This window comes from Pongo abelii, chromosome 23 (genome assembly GCF_028885655.2).
Source record: "Pongo abelii isolate AG06213 chromosome 23, NHGRI_mPonAbe1-v2.0_pri, whole genome shotgun sequence".
Taxonomy (NCBI): Eukaryota; Metazoa; Chordata; class Mammalia; order Primates; family Hominidae; genus Pongo; species Pongo abelii.
Window position 1 is genome coordinate 38,269,740 of NC_085929.1, and position 13,518 is coordinate 38,283,257.

At 43.7% G+C, this 13,518-nt stretch overlaps 1 protein-coding gene and 1 non-coding gene across 20 annotated transcripts in view; both read left to right on the top strand.

The window, feature by feature from the left end:
* Window positions 1-13,518, top strand: part of DEPDC5 (DEP domain containing 5, GATOR1 subcomplex subunit) — a 161,629-nt gene that overhangs the window by 78,308 nt on the left and 69,803 nt on the right. For 12 of the 19 annotated variants that reach the window (XM_063722851.1, XM_063722853.1, XM_024239724.3 and 9 more), the window contains 6 exons: window positions 2,082-2,147; window positions 5,118-5,301; window positions 6,834-6,994; window positions 11,261-11,378; window positions 11,821-11,988; window positions 13,189-13,408. In XM_063722851.1, the coding sequence (XP_063578921.1) occupies window positions 2,082-2,147; window positions 5,118-5,301; window positions 6,834-6,994; window positions 11,261-11,378; window positions 11,821-11,988; window positions 13,189-13,408 (917 nt within the window). The remainder of the gene's footprint in view (window positions 1-2,081; window positions 2,148-5,117; window positions 5,302-6,833; window positions 6,995-11,260; window positions 11,379-11,820; window positions 11,989-13,188; window positions 13,409-13,518) is intronic. The other 7 variants (XM_063722852.1, XM_024239717.3, XM_063722856.1 and 4 more) reach the window with 2 other exon arrangements.
* Window positions 5,384-5,491, top strand: LOC112130687 (U6 spliceosomal RNA). The gene has a single exon (XR_002912920.3). It is a non-coding gene; the product is annotated as a U6 spliceosomal RNA (small nuclear RNA).

Genomic DNA, 13,518 nt, shown 5'->3' on the forward strand with positions numbered 1-13,518 from the left:
GAGTTTTGACAAATGCATAGAGTTGTATACCCACCAGCAAACACATCAAGATAAGAAAATCTCCATCACCACCCAAAATTCCCTTGTGCTGTTGCTTTGTCCTCAATCCGTCTGTGTGTTCTCTGGCAACCACTGATCTGTTCTCTGTCCCTCTGGTTTTACCTTTCCCAACATGTAACATACATGGAATCATACAGTGTGTAATTTTTTGAGTCTGGCTTATTTCACTCACCATATTGCATTTGAGAGATTCATCCACGTTGTCACGTGTCAATAGTTGCCTCCTTTTTATTGCTGAGTAGTATTCCATTGTATGGATGAACTACAATTTGTTTATCCTTCCCCCAGTTAAAAGATAATTGGGCTGTTTCCAGGTTTTGGCGACTATGAATAAGACTTCTATAAATGTTTACATGATTTTATATGAACAAAGTTTTTGTATGAACTTAAGTTTTCATTTTTCTTGTATAAATTTCTGTGAGTAGATTGCTGGGTCAAATGGTTAATCTGTTTTCCAAAGTGGTGTGCCATTTTGCATTGCTATCAACAATGTGTAAGGCTTCCAGTTGTTCCATATCCTTGTCAACACTTGGTATATCCAGTCATTTTCATTATTTCATCATTCAAATCAAATAAGCATGTAGTGGTATCTTACTGCACTTTTTTTTTTTTTCTTTTGAGACGGGGTCTTGCTCTTTCAGAAACCCAGGCAGGAGTGCAGTGGCACAGTCATAGCTCACTGCAGCCTTGGACTTCTGGGCACAAGCAGTCCTCCTGCCTTAGCCTCCTGAGTGGCTGTGAACACAGGTGCATGCCACCATGCCTGGCTAATCACTGTGCTTTTAATTTGCTATTTCCTTAATGACGACTGATGTTAAACATCTTTTAATATACTTATGTTCCTTTTGCATATGTTGTTTGTCCTTTTCTCATTGGGTTGTTCGTTTTCTTGCTTTTGAATTTGAGAGTTCCCTATATCTTCTGGATGCAAGTCCTTTGCCAGGTGCATGATTTGCAAGTGCTTTCTCTTATGTTGTAGATTGTTTTTTCAAAGCTTTCACAAGAGATTTATAAATACTTGTTCTTGTTATAAAATATTCAAATGACCCAGAAGTATTTAGAGTAAAAAGTACAAATTCTCTTTTACCTCCTATCCCTTCCTCCAACTTTCTTCTCAGAGTTAGCCACCGTTGAACGTTTAGGGAGCATCTTTCCAGTCCTTTTTAAAAAAATATTTTTATGTATATTTACATAGACATGGGGTCTCACTCTGTCACCCAGGCTGGGGAGCAGTGGAGTGATTATAGCTTGCCACAGCCTTGAACTCCTGGCCTTGTGAGCCACCATGCTCAACCTCAGTTCTTTTTATGGCATCATAATTTTCTAGTAAATATATGTTTTGAAAGGGACATTTAAGTACTGATAGGTGTGCTTTAAAATTAATTGTGTTACTCTACAGTCAATATATTGCATTTCAAAGAATCTTCCGGTTTTTCCTTTCAGCCCAGTCATAGGTAAATTCATTGTTTTTATGTTAAAGTAGTGAGTTTTGATGTCCTGTGTCATATTTTAGAAAGCCATGATTTGGGGAAGAAAATTCCAGAAGATAAGGATGGCTGATGAGTGGATTAAATTTAAATAGGTCATTTTGTTTTATATCTTTTTTAGAGATAGGGTCTCTCTCACTCTGTCGTTGCCAGGTTGGAGTGCAGTGGCACAGTCAAAGCTCACTGTCAAAAATAGGTCATTTATATTCACTAAAGATTGCTCTAATTAGTGTAAATGACTTTGTGATGTGTCTGTTTTCTTAAAATAAGTGGCAGGTTGCTCGTGTTTATGTGATCTCTTTTAGCAAAGAATGATACCAGTAACCTCAGAGTAAAGTTGTGGCTCATTCCCAATTTTAGATTATCATTTTTCTTTGATCGATTCTTTTGTACTGTTTGAAATACTCAGCACAGAATTTGCACTTGGTTTACATTTTTATTTTTAGCTCCAATTTGCCTTTTTCAACCATAACTGGTCAGAACTCTTTTGCAGAGTGAGCCTTCTTAAGACAAGCTGTTTTTATCTTTCCATAGGTATGAATCCTAGGACCCAGAATAAGGATTCTCTAGAGGACAGTGTTTCTACCTCTCCAGACCCAAGTAAGAGGGGGCAGCTGACTGGGGAAAGGGATAGACAGGGAGTGTGGGGTGGTCAGAGCATGAGGAAACAAGAGGAAGCCCTGTGGGAAGTGAATGGTCCTGAGGTACACATATCTCTGTGGTATGGGAAGGTGATGTGGTGAGGGAGGACTCTCTGGACTCTGTGATGGAAAGTGATGGGGGGTGTGACTGAATGACCTCCTTTGGAAGGTGATTCAGGGGCACCTGGGAAAGGTAGCAGATTCCTTATAAGGCCCCCATGCTGGTCCAGAGCTGGCCTTCACCCTTAGCTGCCTAATGATATCTCCAGGAAAAAGTTGGAAAGACGTAATAGGCTGTTAACTGGAATCATTTACCTGCCTGTAGTTGAAATATTTGGCTGAATTGCATTCCTTTTGATCGTCTTTTTGAATAGCTATGCAGTAAGAGAATATCTAAATATCTATAATAATAAAATAGCAGAGAAAATCCTACCACTTGATAAACTTTATTTAGCTGTGATCAATGGATGTAGATCACTGAGTCTTTTTGTCCCCACTTTTTTTTTTTTGAGACAGTGTCTTGCTCTGTCACCCAGGCTGGAGTGCAGTGGCGCGATCTCGGCTTACTGCCACCTCTGCCTCCCAGGTTCAAGTGATTCTTCTGCCTCAGCCTCTTGAGTAGCTGGGATTACAGGCGTGCGCCACCATGCCTGGCTAATTTTTGTATTTTTAGTAGAGACGGGGTTTCACCATGTTGCTTAGGCTGGTCTCAAACTCCTGACCTCGTGATCCACCCACCTTGGCCTCCCAAAGTGCTGTGATTACACCCGTGAGCCACCTCGCCCAGCCTTTGTCCCCACTTAATAATCCTTTTACCATTTGTTCAGGTCCCTCCTGGCAGTCATTTGTAATGGCAACGTTAAGCATATTACTGTATCTTGGTTTGAGTAATCATTTCTTATTCGTGACCATTTGGATGGCTTTCTGCTTTTTAGCCGTAGCATATAATGCAGGTATGATAATACCTGGGGGGCTGAGCACAGTGGCTCATGCCAGTAATCACAGAACTTTGGGAGGCTGAGGTGGGTGGATCACTTGAGCCTAGGAGTTTGAGATCAGCCCGGGCAATATAGTGAGACCCTGTCTCTATTAAATTAAAAGTTAATAATAATACATAATACATGGTGCAGCAGGTGTATTTTTTCTTTTGGTTAATGTCTTTGGATTACATTCCCCAAAGTATGGTTGACAGATTGACTATTTTCCAGAAAGCTGCCAGCAATGAATAGATGATCCTATTTCTCTACAACCCTGTCACCGAAGTTTGTTTCCTTTGTTCATCATTGTTATTTTAGTGGTTCTGAGGTGTGGAACTTCCTCAGAGTCTCTCTTTTCAGGACCAGAAGATACTGGGGTTAGAAAAGAGGCTGCACTCTTTTCCTAGAGACAGAACACCCTTAAACTTACAATCAGGATCCTTTCTCATCATGAGATCTCGAACTAAGCATTTGAACAGTCTGTGTCTTGTTGTGTGCCCAGCAGAAAGCATTTCTACAAGATTTTTATAATCCTGAGGGTCAGAAGGCTGATGATGGCCAGGATGATCTAAGAAGACATAAAGATCTGTCTTCTGTTTCTGGCTTCCCCACTGGGGCTTTGATCAGGTCCTCATCTTCTGTTTTAGCCAGGAAGTAGAAACAAGCTCACCTTCTCGGCTGCCATATAGAAAAATGGAGATGATTAATTAGGCTATTCGGGGCTGTGTTTTGGTTCCTGAATTACTAATGAGTTAATAAGCCCTGTGTAGAGCATGAGTTAGATCTGTTGCAGGCTAGATCATCTTCCCCAAGTCAGTGGTGCCACGTGGGGCATCTTTCTGCTGTGACTTAGCACACAAATTTTGTTCTTCATTGACGGGAGGGCTGATGAGGCAGCAGGGGCTACAACACATTGTAAGCTGTTAGCATGGTACAAAAATAAAGTGTATGAGTATCCCATTCAGAACTTAGAGACAAAGGCTTAGAGTTTTTCGGCTTCATGTTGCTCCCTTCTTTAGAGAGTTAAAAGATAGTCGTCACTTAAATTACTTAAAGAGGTAACTGCCCTATTATTTTAACTCAGTGAAGCTCAACCAGGGAGGATTTTCCCAACCAGGGAGGATTTCCCTCCCCGGGGGAACATGTCAATGCCTGCAGACATTTCTGGTTTTCACAGCTGGGGGATGCCACTGGCATCTATTGAGTAGAGTCCAAGGATGCTGCTGCAGTACCTAGGACAGCCCCCACAACAAAGAATTATCTGGTTCAAAGTCTCTGTTGTTGCCGAGGCTGAGAAACCCTGCTTTAACTGAGGAGCAGGCAATTCGGGACAGACCCATGTGGTCAGGCCTGCTCTACTAACTGCAGCTTTCATTTTTGGATTGTTAAATGCTGTCTCTTAAAGTTCCAGCCTCCTAACTTTCCCAGATATCCTTACTTGATTTTTCCTCCCACCCTTTTGAATCTGTTACTTATTTTTGCAGTGCTAGAAGTATTCCTTATTTCTGCTACTGTATGCTATTTGCTCCCAAACGAGGCTGAGCTCCCCTCCTTTCCCCACCTAGCCACTCTGCAGTCCTTGGGAGAGGCTCGTGCTTGGGCCTCCCTGCTCTTGGAACGTTGATGTGCTTCGACATGTAATTCCGCCTGCCCTGCCGTAATCTCACCTGCATTGTGGCTGCAGCTCACAATCAGCAGAAAATGAAAAATATCAGCTGTGAATCCCATTTGCATGATGGGATTGGATAAGCATGTGCACTGCATTGTCTAACAAACTCTGTTTCTCTCTCTTTCTCCCTCCCCTACCCTCTTTCTTCCCAATCCTGGCAATTTTACCATCTTTCACCATGAACTTTTTTCCCCACTCTTCCCTCCCCTTCCCTCTCCTGGCCCCCCATCCCACACTTGCCATGGTGACCACATGTACCTTTTCCCCCTGTTACGTGAGGCAGTTCTGACACTGTCTGCTCCCCCTGTAGTGCCAGGCTTCTGTTGCACAGTTGGAGTGGACTGGAAGTCTCTCACTACTCCGGCGTGCCTCCCCCTCACCACCGACTACTTCCCTGACCGCCAGGGCCTGCAGAATGACTACACAGAGGGCTGTTATGATCTCCTTCCAGAAGCAGACATCGACAGGTCAGTGTCAGAGAAAAAGGCACTTGGCTTGGTTTGTGAGGGTTTCGGATATATCCCACACATGCATCAGAACACTGGATTTGTGCTCACTTCAGCAACACATATATTAAAATTGGAACAATATAGAGAAGATTAGCATGGCCGTTAAATAAAAAATTTTAAAAAAAAAACTGAGTTGTATTTTATCTTTTTTTTCCTTTTTTTTTTTTTTTTAACTGAGACAGTCTCACTCTGTCGCTCAGGTTGGAGTACAGTGGTACGATCACAACTCACTGCAGCTTCGATCTCCTGAGTTCAAACAGTCTTTCTACCTCAGCCTCCTAAGTAGCTAGGAGTAGCTGGGAATGGCAGCACCACATCCAGCTAATTTTTGTGTATTTTATAAAGACGCTGTTTCGCCATATTGCCCAGGTTGGTCTCAAACTCCTGGGCTCAAGTCATCTGCCCATCTGTTGCGTCCCAAAGTGCTGGGATTACCACCTTGAGCCACTGTGTCTGGCTGAACACTGAATTTTCAAGCCTGTGTCCTCTTTTTATATTTGGGTAACTTTTTTTTTTTTTTTCGTTGAGACAGAGTCTCACTCTGTCACCCAGGCTGGAGTGCAGTGGCGCAGTCTCGCCTCACTGCAACCTCTGCCTCCTGGGTTCAAGCGATTCTCATGCCTCAGCCTCCTGAGTAGCTGGGACTACAGGCATGTGCCACCATGCCTGGCTAATTTTTTGTATTTTTAGTAGAGGTGGGGTTTCACCATGTTGGCCAGGCTGGTCTCAAACTCATGACCTCAGGTGATCCACCTGCCTCGGCCTCCCAAAGTGCTGGGATTACAAGCGTGAGCTGCTGCATTGGCTGTGGGTAATTTTATGATGTAAGAACTGTTCATTTCTCCAGAGTTTTATTGACATCAACTATTTCTCCGCATTGATTGATTTATTTTTAACTCCAGTTGGTTCTGGCTTCGCTGATTATTCTCATATTTTCTAATGCAATTATTTTGGGCACACTAAATCTGATCTTCTTTTCTAAAATTACTCATTTGAGCATTGAGTTACCTGCCTCTTTTCACCTCTTTGAACTGTTAATTTTCCCCAAAACACTGATTTACAAATTGTTAGTAGTTTTTTTTCATATTTTCTATTATATTTTCTTTTCTATATCTCTTTTGTATACTGTCATCCAGGCTGAAGTGCAGTGATGCAATCTTGGCTCACTGCAACCTCTGCTGGGACTACAAGTGCGTGCCACCATACTTGGCTAATTTTTGTATTTTTTTTGGTAGAGACAGGGTTTTGCCATGTTGCCCAGGCTGGCCTTGAATTCCTGGGCTTATGCATATGCAATCTGCCCATCTCAGCCTTCCAGAGTGCTAGGATTACAGACATGAGGCACCGTGCCCAGCTCAAACTGTTAGTTTTATGAACCACCGTAGAATGGTTATAAGGGGATGAAGCAAAGGAGATGATGAGACTGTGCACTCTTAAGTCTCACTGTCTCGGGCCAAGCATCTGTATGAGCAATCATCTGTTTTTTTCAGGAGGGACGAAGATGGTGTGCAGATGACAGCCCAGCAGGTGTTTGAAGAGTTTATTTGCCAGCGTCTCATGCAGGGCTACCAAATCATAGTGCAGCCCAAGGCACAGAAACCCAATCCTGCCGTCCCGCCCCCGCTGAGCAGTAGCCCACTCTATAGCCGAGGTGAGTTCTTCTCCTTGGATTTATATTTTTTTCTCTTCTACTGTGTATGTGGAAATGGGTTTTCAAGATGGTAGATAGTAGATAAATTTAGTAGTAATTGTTTTTGACACAAAAGTTTTCTTTATAAATTCTACTTAAGTGAGGAATAAAGTCTCCTTTAGGTATGGATTTATTTTAAATGCTCTCTTTAATTTACAACTCTCCCTTTAAGGCAGTGGATGTGACCAAGTTCAGGAATGGGACAGCCTGGCTTGGACAGACACCTGGGAATTGTAGGCAGCTGAGTCACTACTGAGCTGTCAAAGTTTCTAAACCCATAAACCTATATTTAATTGTTTCTAGTACAGTACCTGGCACACAGCAGATTGTCAGATGTTACCTAAACCTGAAGTTTGCATTTGTTCTTATTTTCTTGTTCTGGATTCATCTGTCTCTTCTTTATCACTGAAGGTTGATGGCTTGAAGCAAGAATGGGTCATCCATGAGTGGCAGATTAGGCTAGTAAGTGACAGAGAATCGGTGTTGCTAATTGAATGAGAGCCAGGCAGTGGAGAGCTCCTCTAAAATAAGTCTAACAGAGGGAATTAAGTGCAGGTGCCTGGAATCAGAAAGCAGTAATCACTTCCTGGAACAATCAATGAGCTGTCTTAGTCTACTGTCTCTTCATTATTGCTAACAAGACCTCCCCGTCCCGTGATCACCAGTGATAACCTTGGATCATCTTTGTCCCCATGAAAGCTTCTTGGGCCAGAGGATCAGAGAACTGTGGCCCTGTTAGAGGGAGCATGCAGTCATCCAGTCCAGGCCCTGTTGTTTATGTATGAAGCTTTGGACTCTCCCTGGATTTTCTTTGAAAGCCCCTTGTGACGTTTATCACATGTTGCCTTGTATTCATCTTCCAGACCCTATTGAATGTTAACCTTTTTGAGTGCCAAGACTATTTCTCTTCATCTTTTTGTCCTCCACAATGGAAACTACATGCCTGGCATATAGTAATATGCAACAGTATGGGTCAATAAGTATATGAATTTGGCTGGGCGTAATCCTAGCACATTGGGAGGCTGAGGCAGGAGGATCCCTTGAGCCCAGGAATTCAAGACTGGCCTAGGCAATGTAGGGAGACCCTGTCTCTAAAAAGAAAAGAAAAATAAATATATGAATCCATTTATTCACACATTGATTCAACAGTATCTTTGAAGCACTTACTCTGCATGACTGGGGAGAGGATTTATAGCCCAGTCAGGGAAAATAACATTAGTCAAACTATGAAATATATGTTGTGATAAAGGCTGAGGGAGAAGTCATGGGGCTGTCAGAACATTTAATATGGGGCCCTATCTAATCTGGTGGGTCATGGACAGCTTCCCTGAGGAGATGAGGTTTGAGATTAGACCCGAAGTACATGTAGGAGTTACCAGGAGCAGCAGGTTGGGAATGGAGGGCAGGAGTAGAAGGGAGGGGCATAACAGGCAGAGGCCAGTTTGTGCAAAGGCTCTGTGGCAGAAAGCATTGAGATACTTTCTGGACGCCAGAAAGAAGGCTGATATGATGGAGCACAAGGAATAAGCCGGAGGTACAGCCAGAGATGTCAGGAGACCCAAGCCTGTCTGAAGGATTTTGTCCTTTATCCCAAGAGTAATGAGATGAATTCACCTTTCATGTCACTGGCGCCTTGCAGGCTGCCCACCTGTTGTTCTCTGGGATAGCTGGTGGATGTCCCTCAGTGGTCTGAGTTCCTCTGTGTCCAGTTCTGTTCCTGGCTGATCCATGAGCCTCATGTGATGGTTAGTTGGCCAGAGGCTACTTGCCTGACTGTATCCTTTCTGGTTATTTTTTTGCTGTGATAAATTTAATCTCTCTAATTTCTATAGTAACAGAAAGGGTACCATTGTTATCCTAATTACTGGAAAAGTTGCCATCACAACCAGGCCTGTGCTGCTTATTCATCAGAGATTTATTGAATACTAAGTGTGAGCCAGGCCCTGTTCCAGCAGGGAACAGAACAGCATCAGCCCTCCCCTCAGAGTCTACAGTCTATGGCAGAGTCAGATGTTAAACTAATAAACCACAAGTATATTTTTGATCACAGATTGTGAATAATAAATACCATACAGGATAAACACAGGAATAACTGGGGTGCACCTAATTTAGAATGGGGGTGTCAGGTACGATGTCAGATGCTCATGAACCTTGTCCCATGACATTGTCTTCCCAACAGCCAGCAGAGTGTTTGTTGCATGAATGAAGGAATGCTTGGATGAGGGCTTGCCCTCTTTCTTGCTTTAGAAAGTGAGATTTGGTGCTCAAGATCACGCAGGCTGGCAAGTGAAAGTGCTGGGGTTGGACCTGGGATCCCCCGAGTAGCTTCTGTTTTGTATGCAGCTAGCCTGCTGCTCCCTTGGCACCATCGGGGAAATTTCCACATTCACAGTGAATATTATTTCAGCCTCTGCTGTCCTCTCTCCTCTTGACCGCTCACATGCTGCCTGTCACTGTGTGACTGTCTCAGAGCTGAATGAGTGTTGCCAATGGAGGGTGTCCAGGTTCTTGGCACCTCGAACAAAGAATTGGACAAAATGCACAAACAAAGCAAGGAAAAAATGAAGCAGCAAAAGAAGAGATTTACTGAAAATGAAAGTACACTCCACAGTGTGGGAGCGAGCTGGAGCGTAGGGGCTCAAGGACTCCTTTACAGAATTTTTTGGGGTTTAAATACCTTCTAGAAGTTTCCCGTTGTTTACTTGGTGTACACCCTATGTAAATGAAGTGGTGGCTCGCAATCAGTCTGATTGGTTGCGGAAAGCAACCAATCAGAGGCTAAAGTGAAGTTACAAAGTTTACACTCCTATACAAACGTCTATTTGGTTGTAAAAATCAGAGACACTTTCAGTTTTCCATCTGCCTCACAGAAAAAGCGGGGAGTGGTTTGTGAAGGGAGTAACCTCTGGTCCTTTTGTTACTTAGGTGTGGAAAGTTGGGGTTTTCCTTTTGATTTAGTTCTAGGAAGTCAGCCTGAATTGGCCTTAGGTTCCCTGCCTCCAGACCCTGTTCTCCTGCCTCAAGAGGACTTGCCTTTTTTCTAGATCAAAGGAATCTTGGCTTGGCTTGGTTGTTCTTTGAGCCATGATTTTTACTCTCTTGAACACTTGTCATTTTCTTGATTCCTGATTATTTTCCTCTTTCCTGCGTTCAGTTCAGTTCAGCTAATACTGGACATGGCACTTTATCAGGTGCTTCTAAAAATGTAAGGAGGAACAGCATTTGAGCCCTGACCTCCTGGAACTTTTAATTTGTAAGGGGTAAGAGACATACACACAAGGAGCTATATACAAGGTAGGAATCAGACTGCTGATGGGGTCTGTTGGCTTTCTGGAAGAAGTAGCGTTTGATGGTGACTTTAAATGATCTGGGATTTCAGTGGTGGCCCAGGACGAGAATGCAAAAGAAACAACACGAGCAGGCTGGGCGCAGAGGCTCACGCCTGTAATCCCAGCACTTCGAGAGGCCGAGGCGAGCGGATCACCTGAGGTTGGGAGTTCAAGAGCAGCCTGACCAACATGGAGAAACCACGTCTCTACTAAAAATACAAAATTAGCCAGGCGTGGTGGAGCATGCCTGTAATCCCAGCTACTTGGGAGGCTGAAACAGAATTGCTTGAACCCAGGAGGCGGAGGCTGTGGTGAGCCGAGATCACACCATTGCACTCCAGCCTGGGCAACAAGAGCGAAACTCCATCTCAAAAAAAAAAAAAAAAAAAGAAAAAGAAACAACATGAGCAAATATTTGCAGCAAATCAATAAATGGTCCTTTTAGACTGAAACTTGGTATAGCAGTTTAGGAGTAGTGAGAGCTAGGACCAGAAAGCTAGGTTGGCTGCCACCTTGGAGTGAGAACCTCGAATGCCAAGGTGGGCAGCTTATGCTGGTGTAGTAGAGTTCCATTTTAGTAACACAGTCATCTCTTAAAGAACTTTCCTCTCCAGAGGATGAGGTATCAGGTTGTTCAGCTTTGAGTGTGCCATCTAGGTGCTATCAGCTAGCACCTTCAGGCTCTAATCTGCTCTTGGTTGGTTTAACAACGGAAAAATCTGCCAACCTCAGGAGTTTTTTGTTTGTTTTTTTTTTAACCAAGAATAACTTTCTTCCATGAAACTGCCCCTCAAGAGAAAGTGTTACATCGTTTTCTCAGTCTATATGGATGAGAAACAATTGTCTGTTATAGGAATGAGCTTCAAACAGATGGAGGAAATTATTATTTTTCTGTTAGGCCTTGTGTCCCGAAACCGCCCTGAGGAGGAGGACCAGTATTGGCTGAGTATGGGCAGAACGTTCCACAAAGTGACGCTGAAGGATAAGATGATCACAGTGACGCGATACCTTCCCAAGTGAGTATTTGGATATTTAAAGTCTTCAGTTATTGTCCTGAATTATCGCCACATACTAAATTATGTGTATAGTACATAATTCAAACTGAGGAAGTTCAGTGGTCGGTTTTTCTTTTGGAGTTTTGTTTGTTTGTTTGTTTCTAAGGTTATTTTAGGGTTATAGCTTACCTACTTCCAAAAGGGATTCGATTCATCTTATAATGTTTAGCATGATTCCTAACAAGGCTATTTCAAATAAAGATTGTGAGGAGAGAAGAAGGAAAGAGTTTAAGAAGATCCTAGAAATTTCTAGTACTGTTCCCTGGGATAAGTTGGTTACTGCAGTTGAGGAGTAAATGTCAAGGATGGTTCTAAGTGTATAGAGATAGAAAATATAGAGAAGAATTGGCAGGAATTTGTCTCTAACTCTTTTGAATTTGGGGGCCTGCCCTTTATTTTGCAGGTATCCTTATGAATCTGCCCAGATCCACTACACCTACAGCCTCTGTCCTTCCCACTCAGACTCAGAGTTCGTCTCCTGCTGGGTGGAATTCTCCCACGAACGGCTGGAGGAGTACAAGTGGAATTACTTAGATCAGTATATCTGTTCCGCCGGCTCTGAAGACTTCAGGTCAGAGAGTGGGCTTTGGATTTCCATCTTTGCAGCCTTGGGCAAGGATGTATATGTGTATTTTAACACTTTCTGCCCTTTCTTTCTCTCTCCCTTTTTCTTTTTCTTTTTTTTTCTTTGTAAAGAGACAGGGTTGGCTGGGTGCGGTGGCTTATGCCTGTAATCCCAGCAATTTGGGAGGCCGAGGTTGGCAGATCACCTGAGGTCAGGAGTTCGAGACCAGCCTGGCCAGCATGGCAAAATCCTGTCTCTACTGAAAATACAAAAATTAGCTGGGTGTGGTAGTGCATGCCTGTAATCCCAACTACTCAGGAGACTGAGGCTGGAGAATTGCTTGAACCCAGGAGAGGTGGAGGTTGCAGTGAGCCAAGATCAAGCCATTGCACTCCAGCCTGGGCAACAAGAGTGAAACTCTGTCTCAAAAAATAAATAAATAAATAAAAATAAAATTAACTGGGCATAGTTGCATACCCCTATAGTCCTAGCTACTCAGGAGGCCGAAGTGCTTGAGCCCAGGAGGTCGTAGCTACAGTGAGCCTTGACAGTGCCACTGCACTCTTGCCTGGGCAACACAACAAGACCTTGTCTCAAAAAGATAAAATAGGTTAATGTGATAAATTTTTTGTTATGTATATTTTACCACAATTGAAAAAACAAACCCCACGAAGCTCAGTGATGATGTGCCCTTTGATGCAAGTGGCAGTGCAGATTGTGTTCTTAACATTTTCTTCACTAGTTGGCTGGTAGCTTTGTGGCGTCTCATTTTTAATTTTTGATTTCTATGCATGATTTGTGATTGTGATGATAGCCACAAATTCACTGGGCCTGGGTGTGCAGAAGCATTCTGATATCTCTGGGATCAAAGCAAAAACTGCCTTTGTGGTCTTCCTTCAGAGCTCTTTTTTTTTTTTTGAAACAGGGTAGAGATGGGGTCTTGCCATGTTCCCCAGGCTGGTCTCAACTCCTGAGTTCAAGCAATCCTCCTGCCTCGGCCTCCCAAAGTGCTGGGATTATAGGTGTGAGCCACCATGCCCATCCTCAGAACTTGTATTTTCAACAGAGCCATGAGCTGTAGCATCAAATGAGCACGTACTCATGGGGAGATGGACCTTCACACACCAACTCCACAGAGTTTACTGAGAGTGCTTTCATTATCTCCTCTTTCTCACCACCACCCTGTGTTTTCCTCACCCCCTGTAGCTTAATTGAGTCCCTGAAGTTCTGGAGGACCCGCTTCCTGCTGCTACCAGCCTGTGTCACTGCCACCAAGCGCATCACAGAGGGGGAGGCCCACTGCGACATCTATGGGGACAGGCCCCGTGCAGACGAGGACGAGTGGCAACTCCTGGATGGTTTTATCCGCTTTGTGGAAGGCTTGAATCGCATTCGCAGGCGGCATCGCTCGGATCGCATGATGCGGGTAAGGGCTCCCTGGACTCAGGGAGTGCGCCTGGTGTGAGATGCAGGGCCTGCCACCTCCTCTATTAGGGGCCTCTCATCATCAGCCTATTTATTTACTCCTCAACTGCC